The sequence below is a fragment of the Bos indicus genome, chromosome 21, assembly GCF_029378745.1.
Source record: "Bos indicus isolate NIAB-ARS_2022 breed Sahiwal x Tharparkar chromosome 21, NIAB-ARS_B.indTharparkar_mat_pri_1.0, whole genome shotgun sequence".
NCBI classification, from domain to species: domain Eukaryota; kingdom Metazoa; phylum Chordata; class Mammalia; order Artiodactyla; family Bovidae; genus Bos; species Bos indicus.
Window position 1 is genome coordinate 34211211 of NC_091780.1, and position 22439 is coordinate 34233649.

The 22439-nt window shown below is 55.7% G+C and overlaps 1 protein-coding gene across 2 annotated transcripts; it reads right to left on the reverse strand.

Annotated features, from left to right (window-relative positions):
• Nucleotides 1-345: 345 nt before the first annotated feature.
• Nucleotides 346-14479, reverse strand: CLK3 (CDC like kinase 3). Of its 2 annotated transcripts, none has more exons than XM_019983460.2 (13): nt 14199-14479; nt 10418-10569; nt 9545-9761; nt 7612-7708; nt 7269-7335; nt 4880-4996; nt 4101-4267; nt 2799-2893; nt 2573-2702; nt 2269-2351; nt 1663-1742; nt 1402-1492; nt 346-757 (listed from the first exon to the last, which is right to left on the reverse strand). In XM_019983460.2, exons 2-13 carry the CDS (start codon nt 10567-10569, stop codon nt 581-583), a joined length of 1473 nt encoding a protein of 490 aa, XP_019839019.1. In that variant the 5' UTR covers nt 14199-14479; the 3' UTR covers nt 346-580. The 2 variants fall into 2 exon arrangements, with proteins under 2 accessions (XP_019839019.1, XP_019839018.1); XM_019983459.2 differs by having other exon boundaries at nt 14156-14287.
• Between the last annotated feature and the right edge of the window lie 7960 nt (nt 14480-22439).

Here is a 22439-nt window from a genome sequence, read left to right on the forward strand (position 1 = left end):
GCCAGTTACTGGGCATACACAGCCTGATGTCTCGGCCAGAGACAGGGCTGGAAGGAAAGGTAAACCCGGTGGGCCAGTCCTGGCATGTTCTCTGGGGCTGAGAGGCACAGGGGCCAGCAGGGAAGTGGGCGCAGGACAGGCCCAGGTGCCTTTCCGGACTGTTGAGCAGACCTACCACTGCTCTTCTGGGCTCAGGGGGACACCCGAGCTTCTGGCTAGCCTTTCCGGGCCTGGCCCAGTTCACACGTAGCTCTCCACAAGCGGCACTGCTAAGAAAGACTTTATTAATAAAGTAGGGAGGGGAGAAGGCAAGGAGCCTGGAGATGGACACACTGGTACCAGGGGTTACAAACAGTAAGAAACACTTTATTATAACTTTACAACATATAAATAGCTTGGGTCAAATCTGTGCTTTCTGGCAGCTGGGCATCAGGTCTCCTCCCCTGCAGGCTCCTGCCTTCCTTCACATTGCACTGTTCACTGCGTGGCTCTGGCCCTGGGGCCGGTGGTAGAGGTTGGAGGAAAGGGGCCGGGCAGCCCAGTCCCGCTCTCCATCTCCGGTGCAGTGGCCGCACGCCTGTCATCTGCTTGGGTTGCGGCTGGTGTGGAAGGACCGCTCCTCAGGGGTCAGACCAGCAAAGAAGGGGTGCAGCAGGGCCTCCGCCAGTGTGATGCGCTGGGCAGGGTCAAATTCTAACATCCTCCTCATCAGGTCAAACAGCTGCACGTGCTCCAGAGTGTCTTGGAGCATATAACTCTGCTCAGGGACACAAAGTGCCTCAGTGTGATGGCGGGCCATGGGAAGCCACAGCCGGTCCCCTTGCCTCTGGGAAGCCTTGCTGCATGGCTGAGGAGGCAGGATGCCCCCCTGGAGGACTACTTCTGCCCTCCTGGACAAGGAACAGGTCTGCTTTTCGTGCCTGTAATCATGTCTGCTCTGAACTTTGTCAGGCTACCAGGTGGCTTGCTGGCTTGATGCCTCTGCCCCCATGTGCAAACTTCTGACAGGTGGGTACACAGCACCTCTGTGAAATTCACTTGTCCAAGCACCAAATGCAGTTGACAGAGGCTTCCTGGCCATGTCTAGGTCTTCCCCCACCCTCCCCTCAGTCCTGCCTAGTGAGAAAAGAGGGAGCGGGAAGTAGCAGGGTCTCAGATATCTGGCTCTTCGGATGCCCCCTGAGTACATCAGAGCCACCCTGTGGGGAAGGGGAAGAGCTAAGGGCCCCTCTAGGGCAGTTTGCAAGAAGCCTCACTGCCAGCACCCGGCAGCCTTGGGCACAGGCTCCCACAGAGCTGGGGCGAGGAGGCCACTGTTAGCTGCCTGGCCTCTGCTGTGTATTTGCCCAAGGCCTGGGGTCTCCTTGGCATGAGTTGAGCTGGGGGAAGCCAGAAACTGACCTTCAGAGGTTTGCAGTTCTCCTTCACATACCGGCCGTCAGAACTGTTCTCATCCCAAACCAGGCCCCCTTTGTAGAAATATTTCTGCTTCCTGAAAACAAAAGACAGGAATGGTGGAGTCAAAATGGGAAAGACAGCAGCAGCATGGAGAAGAGCAGCGAAACAAGGCAGGGGACCCCGGCCTGACCCAGCAGGGAGGTCTGGGCAACAGCTCTGCCAGGTCCCTTCGAGACAGGAAAGCCCTGAGGGAGCAATCCTTACCTTGTGCGGTGGATCATGTGTGATGGGATGGGCCCTAGGATCTTCTCCATCATCACCAAATGCTCTCGGTTCTCATGGGTCTGTGGAAGGGTGAGGGACACAGCAAGTGGGAATCATGACAGCCTCCGCCCCTTAAGGTCCCTCGGAGAATAAGGGATAAGAAGGATGGTCAAGGTCTCTCCCTGCCCCAGGAGATGCAAACCCAGCAATGGGATAGCAGCCCCAGCCTTTGTGATGTGGGACCAGGGAGGAAGCCAGCCTGTTCCCTCGGTGACTTCCCGACCCTTCAAGTGTACTGCATGACGACACCTCGTTCTGGCTAGTTCCTCTCTCCCCCCAGAAAGTGCCCTGCCCTGGCCCATCTCTGTGCCCTCACTCACGCTGTGCCCCTTGCCTGGAACACTCCTCCCACCCCAATCCTCCATCCCTGATGACTGACAGCAAAAGTCCCTGAGTGTTCCAGCTACCCTGACTGACCTCTTCCTTCCCAAGCACCTACAACCCTCAGGAGTCTAATCTCACAACATGCTGATGGGTGGGTGGGGGTCCTTCCCACACTAGGCCTCTGCAGCTTAGGGTAGGGGGGTGAGGAGGGAGAGGCCTTACCTGGAAGAGTGTGAAGCCCCGGTAGTACTCAAAGAGAATGCAGCCGATGCTCCAGACATCGCACGGCTGTGCCCAGCCCAGCTCTGAAAGCCAAAATGGGGTGGGCTATGAGACTCGTCTCTGTGCTCCCAGCCTAGAGCTCACAGGGCAGCTACCACGCTGTAGAAGTCCCTTTCTTAAGACCAAGTCAACAACCACAGAGACTCAAGACACTGGCTCCAGGTGTGGACAGGCACCACACTCCCTGTTTTCATTACTGCCAACAACTGCCTGCTTTATCGGGCTCAGAGCTGCAGTCACTCACCAAGGATCACCTCAGGTGGACGATAGTGACGGGTGGCCACGATGGTCGTGTGATGCTCATGGTCAAAGGTAGCACTGCCGAAGTCAGCCACTCGGATGCTGGTGTTCTTCACTGACTTCTCCTCACAGCTCTGAAGGGCAGGGAAGGGGAGCCAGGTCAGAAGTCTGTACTGGTGGGTAACCAACTCCTGGAACAGGGCCTCGATCTTTACCCCACCAATAAATACCTTGTGCTCATTGTAGAGGGTTTCAAACTCAGAATTCACAAACAGGATGTTCTCTGGCTTCAAGTCTGTGTGGGTCAGTTGGTTCTCATGTAGAACTGGGGGAGCAGGAGAGGAGGGAAGCAGACACTGAAAACCTGGGCTTCCTCTCTGGCCCGCCTGCCAGCGCTAGGCCAGCTCCGTCCTCCAGAGCCAGCCTGCTAGAACCCTCAGCCCCTAAGCTCAGCAGTGGCACAGGGAGAAGACCACACTGCCTCTGCTATGGCTTCCCTCTCAAGAGTTCTCTGTATTTATGAACTCAGAGGGTTCTAATTCTTGAGGGGGCAGGAGAGATGCCTTCCATTTAGAAAACTTTCCACCTATCTACAGGGGACCAGGTCTCTCACCAAAGCTGCAGTATCAGTCTTGGAATGGTTCCCTCTCCCAAGCACCTGCTACATAATTTGCAAGGCCCAAGGCAAAATGAAAATGTAGGTGTCCTTATTCAAAAGTTACTTAAAATCTAAAGATAGTAGTAGGAGAGCATTAAACCAAGCACAGGGCTCCCTATGAAACAATGAGGCCAGTGCTGCCTTTCTCCCCTCACCCCCATCCCTGAGCAGGGGGACGTCTGCCTTTTCCCTCCAACCCTGTCCCACCGATGGTTGTACCCTGCCACTCATCACTTCTCCCATCTGGCACTCAAGACCTCCCAACAGTGTAGCCCATCTGTCTTGACATGGGCCCTCTCTTCACCACAGTGAGCTGCTGCACATGCCAGGCTCCGGGCCAGCGCTGGGTGGCTCACCTGGCTTGGAACGCTCTCCCCAGTCCCGTCATCTATGCAGACCCTGCCAGTCTAGCTCTAGCCACCTCTGCACTGAGCCTTTCCAACCTGTTTCAACCACTACAAATCCTGCAGCACTGAGCACAGGCACTACTTTAGAGACTGGCAGACAGATGGGAAATGATGGTAAGACATGGTGTCTGTGCTAACAGGATCTGTGGGTGGGATCTACCAGGTCAGTCTGCAACCTCTTCACCCTATCCAGGAAGGTAGGCATGGGGATGGTAGGGGGCTAATCCTAGAGCAGCTCTCTCCCTTCTCTTTCGGAGAGCCTGGGGTCAGAGGCCAGCTCCACAGGCCCCTGGAGAGGACTGCAGCCTCTCCGTCGTCACAGGTTCCTACTTGAAGGCCTTTCAGCCAAAGGGGCCCAGCAGAACAGTCAGCAATGTGCTGGAGCACCTGATGGGAGGGCAGGGCTGCCAGGTGCCTTTGCTGCAGACCGGAGGCTCCCCCTGCTCCGCTTGAGGGTGGGAACTTACATCTAAGGGCGTGGCAGAGCTGGTAGGCCATGTGCCGGACATGTGGTAGAGGGTAAGGCTGGAAGTTATTCTCCTTTAGGAACTCAAAGGTGTTCTTGCCCAGGAGCTCAAAGGCGATGCACATGTGACCGTGGAAGTTGAACCAGTCAGACATCAAGACGCACAGGCTGGAGAAGGACGGATGGGGCTCAGGGCCTGTGCTGGGGGCTGGCTGCCCACCGGCTCCCTGAGGTGAAGACCGTCCCCACTCCCTCCCAGTCTGCTGGGTCACACACAGGATGCAGATTTACAAAGAGAAAGAAAACTATGGGCACAGTCCCTGCTCTCAGAGAAAGATGGCGCAAGCAGGCCACTCCACAGGACAAGCACCCTCTGCCGAGCTTCCTGAGCCTGCAGGGCTCAGCACAGTGCTTGGCGGAGAGGAATGCTCCATGTCTGTGTGCTCCTTTGGATATGGCTGACTACGTGAGCACCTAAACAGTTTTGGGTTTATATCTTGTCTAATGCCCACCACAACCCAGCAAAGCCTCTAATTTACAAATGCAGGGCGAGGAGGCCACCTCAGAACACAGAGCTGGTTGCAGCGGAGCCTAGACTGAAACCTAGATGTTCCTTCCAGCAAGACTCACTCGCCGGACTCCCCCGGCTCTGGCTGCCAGGAGAAGGCATGGTGCCAACCTGGCAAAAGGGCACTGCTCAGTCCCAGTGGGTCTGGGCCACTGGACTGGACAGACACTGACCCCTAGGAAGCTTCCCGCCCGTTCCCTGCCAACACTCACAACTTGTTCTCTTTGTCCTTCTCCTTGATCTTCTTGAGAACGTTGATTTCTAGCCGGGCGGCCTCCCGGTACTTGCCTACATTGCGGATGATCTTCAGGGCAACCTGAGACTTCCCTCTGGACCGGGACAGAAGCAGCAGTCCTCATGAAAAGCTATGCGGCCCTTCCCCCACCCTCCACCCCAACCCAGCAGCTCCTGGCAAATGCTACGTAGGACTCCAGGAACAGGGCTGCCCTGAAGACAGCAGATTCCTGACGCAGCCTGCCCCACACAACCCCAGGCCTCTACTGTGCAGTACGGAGCTGCTGTTGACAACTGTGCCAGTCTTAGGTTTTTATGATCTTAGCTGCTGCCAGCTCCTGGGGGGAGTGGGCAGAGGAGCAGAGCCCCATTCTGCTGACCAGCACCAGCCCTAGAGCTTGCTCAGTTACCTGACCTGGAGGCCCGTCAGTCCTGACCCTGGCCAGGCCATCCCACTCAGAACCCTCTGCAGTACCTGCTGACTGTCCTGAGCACATCACCTACTCTACACAAACTGTTCCTCCTGGGCTTCCAGGAGGGAGTGAGAGCCTGGCAGGAGGCAAAGGTGCCAGCAGAGGTTCTTCCCCTCACTGAACCCCAGGACCGATCCCTCAGCGCACCTCTTGGCCCCACCTGCCTCAGTACCAGCCTGGCATTTGTCAGAGATCCCCGAGTGCCAGGAACCCTTATTCAGCGTCCAATGAGGATTTTAATAATTCCTGCTCCACACCTCCCACCTTACCCCCAGCACCACCCCTGTATGCCACGAGCAGGTGCCCAGCAAAGAATAACAGGAAGTTAGGCTGCCAGGCACAACACTCTCAGGAAGGGAGAGCCAGTGCTCAGATGCCCAGTGGGAAACTACAGTGATAAGCCCTGGCCCACAAGGGTGTGGCCTAAGGCCTCTGGGAAGCTGGCCTTGGTGCCAGAAAGGTTCACAGGCTGAAGGGCAGAGGCATCTTCTAGAACACGGTGCATTTTTCTCATCCTATTTTTCCAGATTTTCAGGGTAGGAAAGGACCTCAGAGGAAAAGACATAACTCCAGACTCCTGAACAGCATCCCTCAATAGCATTCTGACCCTTGAGATGAGCTCATCACATCCACACAGCTACTGCCAGAGCTGGGCGGCCCTTCCTTTTGTGGAACTGAATTCTGCCTTCTCACAATAAGCCCATTGGCCAACTCCCTCTGGACTCCCTAAAGGTTCCCTGAACCCTGGGCCTGCCCTTTAGTGACTTCAAAGGCTCGCTTCCCATCTAGCTGCTCAGAGTGACAGCCCAGAGAGCCCCAGGTGGGATAGCTCTCAGATCTGCCACCTCTCACCACTGTACAGTCCACATGTCCCTATGCCCACTGGTCCCAGCCCTAACTTCTTGGGCCACAAGGGGTCTGAAGGGTGTTTAAAAGCGAACTGGGTGCCCAGGGAGGCTTCGCTGGAAATAATCACTACCTTAAATTGGGGTCACATGGTGGGCTGAATTGCTAGGTTTAACTATCCTTTCCAGGCACCCCTCAACATGGGAGCGCCAAGTGGAGCAGTACCCAGCTCCTCCATTCGAGAGCTGGGGGTACAGACAGACCCCGAGCATATTTCTTCATCCCTAAAATCATACAAGAGTCACGTACAGGCAACACGTGGCTCAAATGAGACAGCAAGGACACCAGCACCTTCTGGCCCAAGTGCCACACCAAAGAGGGGCCATTTAAGGCTCGAAGGCAGTGGGTTCACAGGCAGCAGCCTCCCAGCCTAAGGGAGAGGAGGCAAGGGTTCTGGTCTCAAGGAATGGCAAGGGACAAAAAAGTTTTTCACTGTTCAGCCTATAAAGGAGCAAGGAACCCCCAGCAGGATCCCAACACACACAGGTGTACCCCTGCTCTACCTGAGCACATTCGAAGGGGCCCAACCCCTAGCCACGCTGCAGATGGCAGCAGCCCACTTGGTAAGAAAGCCCAGGATCTTGCTCCTCTCAATGGGGGCCTGCATGGCCTCTCAGGCAGACCTCCAGAGGGTGGAGGCTCATGCTTGAGTTGGGCTCAGCAGTACGCTCAAACCCCTGCCAGGCCCCTAAAAAGAGCTCACAGGAAGCAGATCCAGACCACGGAGGGGCCAGGATTTTGCCCTGTTCTAATCTCCACCACAGTCCTGAGGAAGTGGGGAAACTGGAATAGCACCATTCAGTGACCACCAGTTCTTAGGCAGAGATGCCACATGCCCATGGATCCCAGGAATTTATCCCTATTTTAGGGGATCAGCAAAAACCCAACATGCACTGGAGTTTGGTGCTACTCTTAGAAGAGAAAAAGGTTAAGCTCTGCCACCACCTTCAAGAACCTCAGGCCAGCTCTTCCCAGGAAGAGAGCTCACCTGGCATGGTCCAAGCACTCCACCACCTTGCCAAAGGTGCCTTCACCCAGGTTCCCCACGATCTCATCTAGGAGAGAAAAGAAACAGGGCATGAGAGCCTGGAGGACAGAGGGCTGGCAGCTCCTGCAAGTTCACAGCATTCAAATTCTCAAAAACATAAAAGGTTTCTTTCTCACTGCTACACTCTTAAAAACAGAAGTTGCTAGAGTCTGTGTCATTCAGGCAATTACTGGTGGCCCCTCTAAGGCACCACGCGCAATAGAGGCCCCTCGGGCAGGAGAGGTCTCGTCTAACAAGGGGGATAGAAAGTAGAGAGGTAAAGTTTTACGAAAGGTGGCTGTACATCGCTCTTGGAGCCAATCGCCGATCCGGCACACCAGGTGGCCCTCCTTGTCATCTTCCACACTCCGGCTGCTGCGCTTACTGCTCTGTTGGCTTCTCTGCATGCACCGCCCCCCGAAACGCCATCCGACCAATCGCATGGTAGGCGGTTCCGATTGACAGATTGAGGTGTCAGTCAAAGGCAGAGGTGGAGACGGTGAGGAGCCGGTGGGTTGGTTGATTGGATTTTCCAGATCCCAGCATTTCATAAGGCACACAGCATATATAACGATAGGGATATTGCAAGGGACACGTCAAGACACAAACTGACTTCAAAACAGAAAAGTAAAAACAGCTACAGGTATGTAAAGAAAACTCGGACATTATCTAAAAGAAAGGCGCCGCAAATGCTCAGAAAGATGCCCAGCCTCTGCAGCTAAGGGGCTGGGCCACGTGGAGAGTCGCAGGCCTGACTCCCTCCTCCACTGAGTCTCCCCCTCCCGGCCCTCCCGTGTCGGCTTCAGCCAGGGTGAAGACGCAGTGAGAACGGTACAAGAAGACGGCGGGCCGAGCCTCAGTCAGATCATCCAGAACGGTCAGAGGCCACTCTGGTTCAGCTGCAGAATGCCCAGTCTGTCTACCCACGCGGTCCTGCACATGCCCGACAGCTGCCACCTGCCCCTAGACAGCATCTGTGGCCAGACTCAGCATCACCAGCAGAACCAGCCTTCCATCGGCAGCCCTTGCACCACCAGCCTCGAGCAGAGAAGGAGCGCTGGATCCTCTGGGCCGGTCAACTCTCCAAGGCCTACCACCACAACGGCCCACACAGGCCCCAAGCCAGCTCCTGCCCTGGCCTTGGCACTGAGGCGATTCACAGGCCAGACCCAACCTGAGCCTCATGACAACAAAGGGCACCAAAAAGAGAAGAAGCAGAGCCACACGCCTGTGGCAGTGTGCAGAGAGGGCACCAGGCCATGCCGTGTGCCCGGTCAACCCTCAACCCACGGCCACTCAGAGAAGTCACGGGAAAGCTCGGCAGAAAGACACCTGGCCCCTCCACTGCAGCACCACTGCTCCCTGGGGCCTCGCAGCCCGGAGCCATGGAGGGAGGGCAGAGGGCTGGGAAGGGAAGACAAGACAGCATGTACCCTCCGAGACACACAACTGGCCTTCCTTCCCAGAGAGCTGAGCACAGAGCAGGTTCCTGGTCTCAGCAGAGATCTGTACAACACTCCGAAAGAAGAATGCTTCCAGGCCCTGCTCTGGCCATGTGACCTTCAACTGGACACGGCCTGGAGCTGGGGGCCTTTCTGCCATTTCTTCGCATGCCCCACCCCACAGGCAGCTCATCCCCCTCGCCTTGACTGCCCCTCACATGAAGAGGCTAGACTGAAGAGGGCGTGCCTGAAGGTCAGAGGGCAGGTCCCAGTCCAAGTTCATTGACGGACGGACCCCGCCCCCCACCCATGGGCGCTCCAGCCTCCAGGCCTTCTGGTGAGGGGTGTAGAGAGGAGACTGCAGAGGTGCATACAGTCCACACCAGTCAGACCACTCAGCTGTGTGGTGGGGCAATCTCTGGGTGGGAAGGACCAGGTCAAACAGCTCTAGACCACATACCAGCAACCCTATTAAGGATTCTGAAGAAGTGTCCCTGGCCACTCACACACATGGCCTGTGCCTGGAGCAGTGTGGAGACAGGGAGGCCAGAGGCCAGCCAGCGCCGGAACCAGAACCCCTAAGTTTCCATTGCCAGTGGGCCAGAAGACAGAGGAGCTGGGCCCCTGCTCAGCCCTGCAACTGGACCAGACAACACATACACACACACACACACACACACACACCAAATGCGCGTGCGTATGGCTGGCAGTACTCACCCAGACCAGCCACCTGAGAGAAGGCTAGAAAGAGACGAGGCCCTCAAGCCCCAGCCAGCACACTCGGCCACCACTCACCGAGGAGGCGCTGCTACAAGACCTGGTGCGGCGTTTGTGGCAGTGGTGGGCGTGCTTGCGGGTCCGGTATGGCTCCCTCTCCCGTGATCGCCGACGATGATGGCAACGTGAAGATCCGTAGTAGTCCTCCCCAAAGGATGGGCTCCGGTCTTCACACCGGTATGTGTCGCTGTCACGGTGCTCCCGGTATCTCCTCTGGTAGGGCAAGCGGTCATGGCTGCCAAGAGTCACTGGTCAGAATTTCCTCCCCCCAAGCAGGCTCCTGCTGCCAGGCAAGACTTGTGTGGTGGGGTCCTTGCCAAGGGCTCACAAGGGTCGTCTGTTGGAGCAGAGGCATCCGGACTACAGGAGGTGGGGAGGGGAGCACCGGTATGTGAACCCCAGTCTCCAGACCAGGGGTCCTGACGGCATCCTTCCGGGGCCGCAGGAGGCAGAGCACGGGAGGTGGGCATGGCAGAGGGCCTCTGAGCGCTCCCCTATCACAGAGCTCTCGGTGGCTTGCTAAGGCTGTAAGTTAGGCCTAGGGGCTGAGATAAGACCAGAGACCAACCTCTGGAAAGGGCTGAGATTATGTTCCTAACCCACACTGAGGAAGGCTGAGGTTAGCAGGGGAGATGCTGGCCTACAAAGCGGGGGAGCATGTTAGGAGAAGGAAGACTCAAGGACAGAGAAAGAAGGGGCAGGAGGCGGTGAACGGAGGCCAGGGGATGCAGCTGAGATCAGAGGAGGAGGCAGGAGAGGACAGGGTGGTGACCCAAGCGCAGCCAGGCAGAGGCGCAGCTGCCTGAAGAGGCCCAGGCGCCACAAGCCTCCAGACCATCTCCCCAGCCCAAGGCGGAAGGGGTCCTCCCTTCCCACCTAACTCCCTCTCACCTTCTAGACCGAGATCTCCGTGGCGGCGGCTCCCTTCGAGACGGGTATCGCAATCTCCCTTCGTGCTCCCGACTGTAAGACCTCCTCCTCTTCCATCGGTAGCTCAGGTACGGGTCTGGCTCAGGGGAGCGGTATCGCTTACAGTGATGCATCTAGGCCGCAGAAACAGAAAGCCCTGCTGAACATGCAGCCAGCCACTGGGCTGCCTCGGTGCTCCTGAAGAAGAGGCCCATTGTTCTGTTTGGGGGCAGCCCCTCCCAGGGGTTTATGAAGTGATGAAGAACTCTGAGGTCACACTGGTCAAACAGCAGACAATGGGTAACACCCTTCTCTGCTGGTGAACAAACAAACAGCTGCCTCCCCAGCACAGCTTTGGCCTGGTGGCCTGAGCACTCAGGGAACCAGGTGAGCCAGGACCGGTGTTGAGGCCGAATGCAGGAAGGGGCTGGTGAGCACCACCACAGAAGACCCCCAGGAAGAAAGGGAGCCTCTTATGCTCAGCTCCCTCCTGCTCGTCTGTAGGGTCCTAGGAAGGGCCTGTTCTGTTGAGCCAGAGGTCAGAGTCAAAAGGCTGCTGGCAGGGAGCCAACACGCAGGAACAAGGGGAGAAAGACCTCGAGTTTGAGAAGCCAAGTTGCCTGGTTGAGGCCCTGAATTGTACCCCACTCAACGGAGTAAGGACCACAAATCAGTGTGAGGAACCACAGGCAGAAATGAGCAGACTAGCCCTCGGACAAAGAGGGGCCCCAAAACATTCCCGAGCACACTTGAGGGTCTGGTCAAGCAGACATGGGGGTCTATCCAGCCCTTGTTGGTCTAAATTCAGTCTCAGAATCAGTAAAGATGCCAGGCATCTTCAGAGCAACCAAGTTAGTTGCCTGAGGCCTATTTCGCACCCTTAGACCACCTGCCACTGGTGCCATGCCCAGGCAGTGCCTCACCCGCAATAGGACCATTACTGTTCCCTCTTCTAAATCCCCTGCTCCAGTACCCTCTTCTGTGCCCATCTCAGAAGGAGCCAGAAGGCTGTCTGTCTGGCAGGCTCTGTGTTCACAGAGGCAGGCCAAAAGGGCCCCACCTCACTATTCCTAGTTCAGTGGGAATTTACGTTCACCACGGGAAATTGCCAGGTTGGTTCAGCCATGTGCTATGTGAGGCCAGCTCCCTGTTCCACCCAAAACCTGACACTGCCTCCTTGGGAGGGCTCGGTCAGAGACTATAGCCAGCCTCCCTCCCAATCCTTCACTTGGCCATAGCCAACCAATGGTGGTCAGTCTTGGGCTTGCCTGATGAAGCACATTTTTGACAAATCCATTGAGGCTGCCCCATCTCTGGAGAAGAAAAGGATGAAACAGCTCTCCTTGAATGAGCAGGTCACCAAAGCATATCTGACAAAACACCTGGGAGCTTTCCTGGGACCCCAAGAAAGTCACTGCCCTCAGTCTCCTGGCTAGCGGCTGTCTTCTACCCTCTACCTGAAAGTCTAGGCCCCAGCAACCCTTGGGGATAAATATTTTGCAACAGCTCAAGAGCTCAGACTGCAGTTCTGTTTTGGTGATGAGCAGATTAATGTTTCACTGTTTCCCTGCCATTATGGCTGGGTCAGGTCCCCAAGTAATGGAATGAAGGCAGTATCTCACATCTCACTAAGTGACACGGAAGATGCTCCAGTGACCAGAACAAAGGCACTGCCCATCCGCACTGGGCAAAGCATCAGACCTGGAAGACCTGGTCTAGCTCACAACAGGCCAAAGACTCCCTCCTGGGACCTACAAGATTCATGTACAGACATGGTCCTGTTAATGGAAACAGCACAGCTTCAAAGTCAGAGAGAAGTCAATCTGAATCCTGGCACTGCCATTTCCAGCTTGTGCCTTTAGGCAAGTTATTAAACAACTCCAACCTTCAGCTTCCTCTTGCAACATGGGGATAGCTCTGTGAGGATTAAATTATGCCATCTTGTAAGTAACATGCCTAGTACATGCCTTAAGGTCAAATGCCTAGCACAGGTCTGGGTTCACAAGATGTACTGAAGGCAGCTTTTTACTAACAACGTTAAAAAGGTCCCAGGTAACACCTCTGGGTCTGTGTTAAATGCCTTAAGAGCATTGCATGTGTGCATGCTAAGTCAATTCAGTCATGTCTGACTCTGTGACCCTATGGGCTGTAGCTTGCCAGGCTGCTCTGCCCATGGGATTCTCCAGGCAAGAATACTGGAGTGGTTGCCATACCCTCCTCCAGAGGATCTTCTCGACCCAGGGATGGAACCTGCATCTCTTACATCTCCTGCATTGGCAGGCAGGTTCTTTACCATTAGCACCACCTAAGGACATTTTAAAAGTCCCTTCCAAGGAACCAGGGGGGAGAGAGCTCTGGGTAGAAAACCCTGAACAAAATCCCAGTGCTGGTGCTTACTGGTCTCCTAACCTTTTACAAGTCACTCTGGGCCTTGGTTACCGTATCTGGAAAATGGAGATAACACGACCTCCCGGCCAACTTGGCAAAGGAGAGGACAAGTATAAGAGCTATATAAAACACCACACACAAGGCAATCATAGAGAATATAACTCCCTTTAACACATTCTAGGCAGCTGAAATGTCGGAAATACCAGATGCTCATTATTTCCAGCTAGGGCTCTAGGGCCCATTTCTCATCAATTATCTCTAATTCTTAGACCTCTGCAAACAGGTTGTTAAAAGGTAAGGGCCACAATTACGCTCTGGAAGGCTCTGCTCTGCACAATGAAGAAAAAGGTAACGCGAAGAAAACCAGGCAGAGGATGCCAGCTTTCTTCTGAGCACAGGCTTACATCTCATTTGCTGCTCCTGGCCAGAGAACTGGGCTGACAAGAAGAGCAGCCAGCCAGGTCAGCGGCTGCCCTCCCGGATCCCTGCCACCCCAAAGCCCCACGGTTATTTTTGGCTGACGCTGCCCCACCACTGCAACCTCAAACCTGCCACCTTGCAAGCCGCCACCACCGGGTGAAACGCTCCTCCTTTTCAAGGGCATGGAGGAGGGAAGCTGGAAGGCTGCCAACTCCGCTTCGACGGAGCCCTGGCTCAGGCGATTCCCACCCCAGCCCCCACGCCAGGACACCCGCACCCGGAACTAAAGCACAGAGACTCCCGGAGCGAGGAACAGCCCGGGCATTTGTACTGTCAGCTTGGCCTGGCCCCTCCTCAGGGCTGGAGCGGATCCATCACAACAAAACAAGCAGGGGGCCTGCGGCCCTCGCTCGCGTCCCTTCCTGTCGCTCGGGTCCCAGAGATCTCAGAGCCCCGTCCCCCGTAACCGCCGCCAGTGGAGGCGAGGGGAGACCTGGGGTGGGCGGGTGGGGGGGCGGGGGAGGCAGGCCAGCTTGGGCCGGAATCAAACTCCAAGCCGCGCGGGGAAGGTGTCTGAGAACTAAGCCTCGAGCCAGGGGGAGGGGAGGGTCTGAAAGCCCCTCCAGGGTATCCCAGGTAGGGCCCCGACCCCATTCCGCGGGCAGGCTACAGGGCCAAAACTGGATGGATCTCTGCAGGGGCCTCAGAGGCCTCTCATACTCTGACGCCGACACGCGGGAGCGAGCGGTCGGGGTCTGTGGTAATCGCCCTCTGGGGAAGAAGCGGCGGGTCAGGGGTGAGAGGTCGGGGCCGCGGCCTGAGGTAGGCCGAGAAGAAAACGAAAGGGGGTAGCCCGAGACCGAACAAAGAGCCCCGGGACCCACACATAGCGCGCCCTCCCCGCCGACTCACCGCCCGCCACTGCTCCCGTCGCGGGCCCGGGCCCCACACTCACGGTCTCCCAGGCTCAGGCTGCTGCTAGGCCCCACTCCCCGCTCCGAGCGCCTCTTCCGCTTCCGGCTCCGGCCTCCGCCCGTGGCAGCCCCGCCCCTCGCGTGACGCAGCCGTCCTCAGCCCGGGTAGACCTGGTTCAGCCCCCAGGTCGCTCTAACCCCCGACTCGAAGGCTCTGGAGGACCTGTCTTCTCTGTACGGCTCCGTGGGGCAGCAGCAGAACCTGGTTCCTGTAGGGTCGTGGGGAAGTCCTTGACCGCGGTCCGCCCTCCCACCGTGTCGCGTCGCACGTAGTCCCTAAAGACGCGACGGGGACCCGGCCGGCGGCGGACGGCGCCGAGAGCCCAAAGGTGGAGCCCCAACCCCGCCCGTGCCCGTCTGTCCCTTCCTGCGCGCCGGGAGGAGGGCATTGTTTCGCTGTCGCCTCTGTGAAAACCAGGCGGGGCTTGAGCGCAACGCCTGGCTCCGGGGCCCAGGAGGGCGCTAAAGATCACGGAGACTCGAGCAGACGGTCCCAACTACCGGTTATGTGGAAGAAGCAAATGAAACCTTATTCTTTGTGCAGGTTTTTTATTTTTTTTAAGCCATGGCGGCACACCCAAGCCCCAGTGTAGGTGCACAGCAGTTTGAGCTGATACCGGACTGTCTTGTACGCGGGGTCTCTGATAGGACGGGGTCTGGAAGAAAGGGGGTGGTGGTGTGTGTGTCCTTTTCCTAGAGCATCCTTGGAGGATGGCAGTAAGTGGACCAGCATTGTTTCTCAGTTCATAAGCAACCCTCCCCTCCCCGCCCCAAAGAAAAGCCCTGCGCCCCGCCGCGGCCAGACTGGGCTGCAATTTCGCCCGGAGAGTCTCGGTGAACCTCTCTACCGCGGCTCACCAAAGCCCCGACCACCTACAGTTCCGCTCTCGGCCAGGGCGGGTTAACGAGGCCCTGTTTTTCCAGAAGACAAAAGTGAGGTCGGGTCTTTGGGTTTGCAAGCGTGCACTCCCCGCCCCCGGGCTCTCGCTGGCGTCGCTAAGCGAAGCGGCCTCTAATTGTCCCCGCGCCACGCCAGGGACACAGCATCCCTGCAGACCCCGCCCCTCCCCGGCAGACCACACCGTGGAAGCCGGGTACCTGCCAGCCCTTTCCCTGGCCCAGTCCCGGTCCTGCCCCAGTGAGAGCTGGGCACGCCCCTGACGCGAGGCTTAGCCTCCCCGCCAACCAAGCTCGGTAGGAGCGGAACCGCCCCCTCGGAGTAAGGAGCTCTCCAGTGGCTAACCCCTGGCTCTTCTTTAAACTGGCGTCTGACGGCGTGGCTTGAGCGAGTGCTTAGTACCCCCAATTCTCCACTAGTTCCACCATCCCTACTGGAAGTAAACAACCGAAGTTAAGTAAAAACGGGGTGCTTGCTACACTACTGCAGCCTGAAACCGGCTCCCGGTCCCCCTCCAACCAAATGCACCCAACTCCCCAGTATAGAAATTCAGGAACCGCTTCTAGTGTGCAGTTGGTGCCTGAGAGTCCGGAAGCCTGCGCCCCTAGATCCTGCTCTTTTAGGAGTACGAATTGCCATTCTTGCCTGGGCCTCGAAGCTTGGCCCATAGCCTGTGGCCACAACAGCCAGGTTTCATCTAAGGGTTTCATCCACTCAGTCGCGGTGGGAGGACTCTGGTATCTCCTCCCACCTCTTCGTGTTGCCCGCAGATCCTGTGGTTCCTGGAAGCCGGGATCACATTGGCAACTGAGGGAGGAGCAGCTCAGAGAGGTTCCTGTCCCTAGCCCAGGCTCTGAGGGGGTAAATCGGGCCGTCTTCCCACTAGCCCTCCTACCATGGAGAACCCAGGAAAAAAGCAGAGCTTTCTTTTTCAAAAGTAAAATAGAGGACTTCCCTGGTGGCACAGTGGATAAGAATCTGTCTGCCAATGCAGGGGACATAGGTTCAATCCCTGGTCCAGGAAGATTCCACATGTCTTGGAGCTAGAGCCAGATCTCTAGAACCCCAGAACTGCAACTACGGAAACCTGGGCACCTAGAGCCTTTGCTCTGCAAGAGAAGCCAAGCAATGAGAAGACCGTGCACCCCAAGGAAGAGCAGCCCCCACTCACCACAACTAGAGAAAGCCCGAATGCAGCAACGAAGACCCCAGCGCAACCAAAGAATTAAAAAATAAGAAAATTCTTTTCTCTTTTCAATTTCTGGTTATACTTTTGGAGAGGGTTGGCATTATAATTTATTTTTTAACTTTTTATTTTGTATTGGGGTATAGCCAATGAACAGTGCTGGGACACTTTCAGGTGAACAACAAGGGATTCAGCCATATATACATGTATCCATTCTCCCCCAGCCAAAGAGAATGTGGCTTTCTGGTAGCAGTATTGAAGGCAATGAACTTAAAGGAGAGCTTCCCAGGTGACTCAGTGGTAAAGAATCTGCCTGCCAACGCAGGAGACGCAGGAAATGGGTTCAATCCCTGGGTCGGGAAGATCCCCTGGAGAAGGAAATGGCAACTGACTCCAGTATTCTTGCCTGAAAAATCCCATGGACAGAGGAGCCTGGTGGGCTAGTCCATGGGGTCACTCCCTCTCTAAAATCTTAAGTCCAGCAGCTGTCCTGCCTGAAATTCTACCTTAGAGCCTCATTCTTTTGTTTCTTTGTTCCTAAAAGAACTCGCACCTAGAGGAAAGAGAGGCAGAGTATCAGGCACTTGGAAAAAGTAAAGTATGGGCAACTCCTTCACCCCTGGTTCACCCACCCACCCCCTTATTCCTCCAGTGCTGGATGGCTGAGACCTTGGCAATGGATGGCTGAGAAGCTCAGGGCCTGGGCCACCTGCAGAGACGATTCACTCCACATCCTCCACACCTTACGTCCAAGCTCTTTCTCAGAGCCTCAGCCCATGTGCCCGGCCAAGTCTTTTCTGTGCCACACCAAGGACATGCCTCTGCCCTGCACTCTGCCACTAGCCACCTGAGCCCCACAGCAACTCCAGCCCCTCTCATCTCCCTTGTGCCCCTCTGGGCTCTTGGCTCAGCTTACCTCTCTCTCCAGACCCCAGCTTTTCTGATCCCCTCCTTGTCCTGCTGTTCTTGCTCTGTCTGCTACATCCATCTTTGCCCTTTCCAGGACAGTTAATTCACCTTCAGGCCTTAGCCCAAGGGTCACCTCAGGAAAGCCTTCCTGGGAGTTTCCAGGGAGGGTCAAGCGCCCTTCTGTCTGCTCCTACACCCGTTGGTGGCCGTGCTTTCTCTGCGCTGGCCACACAAGCTCAACAGCCTGGCCCGTGCCACTCCCCACTGTGATAAATCCTCAGTCCTCACCCTCAAACCAAGCCAGGCAAGCTCAAGGTCTCAGTAAGGGCTGGGGGCTGCCCATAGAGAGTCCCTGCCTCTAAGTGGGAAAGACAGAGCACCCAGCCAGGGTGGAGTTATGGGTGCTGTGCCAGGGGGAGGTGGGGGCAGGAGCTGGTCCTCATGGTCCATTTTGAAGATGATTTGTGTGATGGTGAACCCGAGCGGGACAGCTGAGGAGGGAGCTATAGGAACCTAAGCCTGGAGTTGGGAGAGGAGAGTCAAGGAGTCTAGAAGGGAGAGGGCCTGGTGGGTGGAGGTACATGCAGAGCGAGGGCAGGTTGGGAATGTACGGGAGGAGTAGGCAGATCAGTTGTGGGTAAGGCCCCCATCTTACAGTTGAAGCCATGAAAGCCAGAGAGGTGCTGAAGCAGGGACTTGAACGGAGGGCTTCTGACCCCCTGTATCAGAGCTAAAATATAGCATCTCCCCAAATGTTCCCTTGCCCCCTGCCACTGCTATACTCCCACACTAGGAAGGAGAGCAGGAGAGTGGGGGAACGTGAGCCCAGGTCGCAGTGGACTGACTGACTATCTGTGTGCCCTGGGGCAAATGAATCCCAAACTCTGAACTTCCACCCCCCCTACCCCAAACCCGGGAGGATCAAATGAACCCGCAGTTGTTCAGCATTGGCCAGGCCATAGTCAGCACTCACAGATCATGGAATCTGTTGGAACTGAGAAACTGTTCAGGAGGTTGAGGCTGGTGTTTATTTGAAATCTGAATCACCAGGGAGCATACTGGGCGAAAGGTTGGGGTTGAAGGGTTTAAGTGCCTGCTCAGCCTCAGGGCCTCAGTTTCCGCATCTGAGGAAGGGCCTCCCCTCTGTCCTGCTGTTAGGACCCACGGAAGCAGAACCCCATGAGCTGATGCCTGGCCTTGCCTGCTGTCCCCATCACACCCATCACCCCTGGCCACTGGAGTGCGCTTGCCACTGAGCCCCCCTGAAGGATGCAAGTGAATGTATGGGAGGCGGGCTCGGCAGTCTCTGGCACCCCTGCCGAAGCCTGGCTGCTCTTTTCCTGGCAGGTGCTCAGACAGGGCCCCTGAGCAAGCCTGGAGGCAGAGAAGGGTGTGGTTGGCAGAGAGCAGGTGGCAGTGGGCCAAGCTAGCTGGCTGCCCGCGGGCAGCACTGGAGGCCCGTCTGAGCAAGCACAGGTGCTGCAGAGCTGGGAATGCGAGCTGGGACTCATCAGGGCCAGTGAGCTGCTGGCTCTGAAGAGAAAGTAAAACTCTGGTCCTCTCCCCTTGATCCTCCTTGCTGGTCCAGAGCCCCAGGCTCGCCTGAGCAAACAAACTCCCCTTACTAGACTGAAAACACCAGAATACTCAGGGCTGGGGCCCACGTCTGATGTCATATTCTCAGGAAGAAATCTTGTCAGGGTCTAGGGTGTCCAAAGGAGACAGAGGAAAATGGAGTCCTCAGCAGGGCTACCATGTTGAATGTGTCATCTGTGAACAGACCCCTCGGAGGTGTCTGGTGCATTGCCTGCTGAGGCTGGGAGCAGCAGACAGATGCAAAGGATGGACTGGGGAACCTCTGCCCCTCCCCTCCCAAGGAGAGTAAGAGGGAGGGAGGTAGTTGGTTTTAGCCTAGTGGACAGGAGAGTTTCCCCAGAAGCCCAGGCACCCCTGGTGAAGCTTCACTCCCCAGGGAGGGAGAGAAGGTTATGCAAACTGCGGCTTCTAGGGGAGATACCCAGCACCCCCGCCCCATGGGAGCCGCCTACAATGGCCTAGGTACCTGAGCCTTTAGTGGCCTGGGGGTCTCAGCCCACAACTGACCCTTCTAGAGCCGTGGCTCCCTACCAGACCAGGAGGGACCCTGGGGACCCAGTTGACCTGCCTGTCAACTCTCCAGCATCCCACAACAGCATCCCCTGTACTTTTGCTGGAGCTCCAGAACCATGAGGAGCTGGGTAGAGAAGGGGATGTGTCTTGAGTCCAAATGAAGGTGGAGGGTTTCACATCTGGAGCTGGCAGTGATAACAGCTGGGCAGCTCCTCAGAGCCTCAGGGCACAGGTCCCTACTGGGCCCTCAGCTAGGCTTATCGCAGCTGGTGGGGTAAGCAGGGCCTGCTTTATCAGGGGCTACAGACACTGCCCTGCTGGGGGTGGGGGATGTGTGTGGTGAGGCTGGACCCGCCCTCTCCAGGGGTTGGTGCTGCCTTCAGCCCTTCCCCTCCGCCTCCCACCAACCCAGCAGGTGGAATGCTCTGTGGCCTGCAGCAGGAGAGGCACCAGCTGTAGGAATCACAGGGACAGAGGAGTGGAGGAGGCCAGACAAGGACACAGAAGACAAGTGATGGTGCCAGAAGATGGCAGAGGGTGGAGTGGCAGAGGATGGGCAGAGTCCCTTCTGTTCCCACTTTCCTGCTACTGCAGACAGAAGTGGAAAAGGCCCAGCTGTGTCTGGACCGGATGAGCCAGACTGTCGGATGAGCCGACAATCCCCTGGCCCTGGGGGCCCCTGAGGTAGGGATGACCAGAGGCCCCCTTCAAGTGGGAGGCTGGTATGGCCCTGAACACTAGCCCTCCTACACCTTCAGCCCTCCCTCTACTTCATTCCCAGGTCTTCATTCTTGGAGCAGTAGCTAGGGAAGGAGGGTGGTACAGGAGACGCTGGACACCCTCTCCCTACATTTAGGAAGACCTGACTCCTCTCGAGGTTCAGATGGGAAAACAGTCGAGAGGGCAGGGAAGAGCTTGTTCAGGGTCCTAACAGTGGGTCTGAAGACTGGGAGGGGCCCCTAGACTGGGTGTACCTGCAGGAGATGCTGGTACTAGGCCAGGAGCCATGGTGGGATGGCCTCAGGGCCCAGACGGAGTCTTGATGGGGGCAGCTGAGATGCCTGCACGGGCTCAACTTTCCTGCAGAAGCTGCTGTTGATGCTCACCCTGGGGGGCCACAACAGGGAACTTGTCAGCCCTGCAGGGAATCCAGGTACTAACTCAGCCAGGCTGTGCCCACCTGTGCTGGGGCAGAGAAGCAGGGGGGCCTGGGCGCTGTCCTTGGGGATCCTGAGGTTGAGGGGCCCTAAGGACACCATGGAAAAGAATGATCAGGAGGGACAGCTTGGAGCAGGGTCCCCACACAGCTCTACTCTGGTGAGCACCATTCACATTTTCAGTTCAGTTCAATTCAGTCGCTCAGTCGTGTCCGACTCTTTGCAACCCCATGAATCGCAGCACGCCAGGCCTCCCTGTCCATCACCAACTCCCGGAGTGCACTCAGACTCACTTCCATCGAGTCGGTGATGCCATCCAGCCATCTCATCCTCTGTCGTCCCCTTCTCCTCCTGCCCCCAATCCCTCCCAGCATCAGAGTCTTTTCCAATGAGTCAACTCTTCACATGAGGTGGCCAAAGTACTGGAGTTTCAGCTTTAGCATCATTCCTTCCAAAGAAATCCCAGGGCTGATCTCCTTCAGAATGGACTGGTTGGATCTCCTTGCAGACCAAGGGACTCTCAAGAGTCTTCTCCAACACCACAGTTCAAAAGCATCAATTCTTCGGCGCTCAGCCTTCTTCACGGTCCAACTCTCACATCCATACATGACCATAGGAAAAACCATAGCCTTGACTAGACGGACCTTTGTTGGCAAAGTAATGTCTCTGCTTTTGAATATGCTATCTAGGTTGGTCATAATTTTCCTTCCAAGAAGTAAGCGTCTTTTAATTTCATGGCTGCAGTCACCATCTGCAGTGATTTAGGAGCCCCCAAAAATAAAGTCTGACACTGTTTCCACTGTTTCCCCATCTATTTCCCATGAAGTGATGGGACCGGATGCCATGATCTTCGTTTTCTGAATGTTGAGCTTTAAGCCAACTTTTTCAGTCTCCACTTTCACTTTCATCAAGAGACTTTTGAGTTCCTCTTCACTTTCTGCCATAAGGGTGGTGTCATCTGCATATCTGAGCTTATTGATATTTCTCCCGGCAATCTTGATTCCAGCTTCTGTTTCTTCCAGTCCAGTGTTTCTCATGATGTACTCTGCACAGAAGTTAATTAAGCAGGGTGACAATATACAGCTTTGATGTACTCCTTTTCCTATTTGGAACCAGTCTGTTGTTCCATGTCTAGTTCTAACTGTTGCTTCCTGACCTGCATACAGATTTCTCAAGAGGCAGATCAGGTGGTCTGGTATTCCCATCTCTTTCAGAATTTTCCACAGTTCATGGTGATCCACACAGTCAAAGGCTTTGGCATAGTCAATAAAGCAGAAATAGATGGTTTTCTGGAACTTTCTTGCTTTTTCGATGATCCAGTGGATGTTGGCAATTTGATCTCTGGTTCCTCTGCCTTTTCTAAAACCAGCTTGAACATCAGGAAGTTCACGGTTCACATATTGCTGAAGCCTGGCTTGGAGAATTTTGAGCATTACTTTACTAGCGTGTGAGATGAGTGCAATTGTGCAGTAGTTTGAGCATTCTTTGGCGTTGCCTTTCTTTGGGCTTGGAATGAAAACTGACCTTTTCCAGTCCTGTGGCCACTGCTGAGTTTTCCAAATTTGCTGGCATATTGAGTGCAGCACTTTCACAGCATCATCTTTCCAGATTTGAAATAGCTCAACTGGAATTCCATCACCTCCACTAGCTTTGTTCATAGTGATACTTTCTAAGGCCCACTTGACTTCACATTCCAGGATGTCTGGCTCTAGGTCAGTGATCACACCATCGTGATTATCTGGGTTGTGAAGATCTTTTTTGTACAGTTCTTCTGTGTATTCTTGCCACCTCTTCTTAATATCTTCTACTTCTGTTAGGTCCATACCATTTCTGTCCTTTATCGAACCCATCTTTGCATGAAATGTTCCCTTGGTATCTCTAATTTTCTTGAAGAGATCTCTAGTCTTTCCAATTCTGTTGTTTTCCTCTATTTCTTTGCATTGATTGCTGAGGAAGGCTTTCT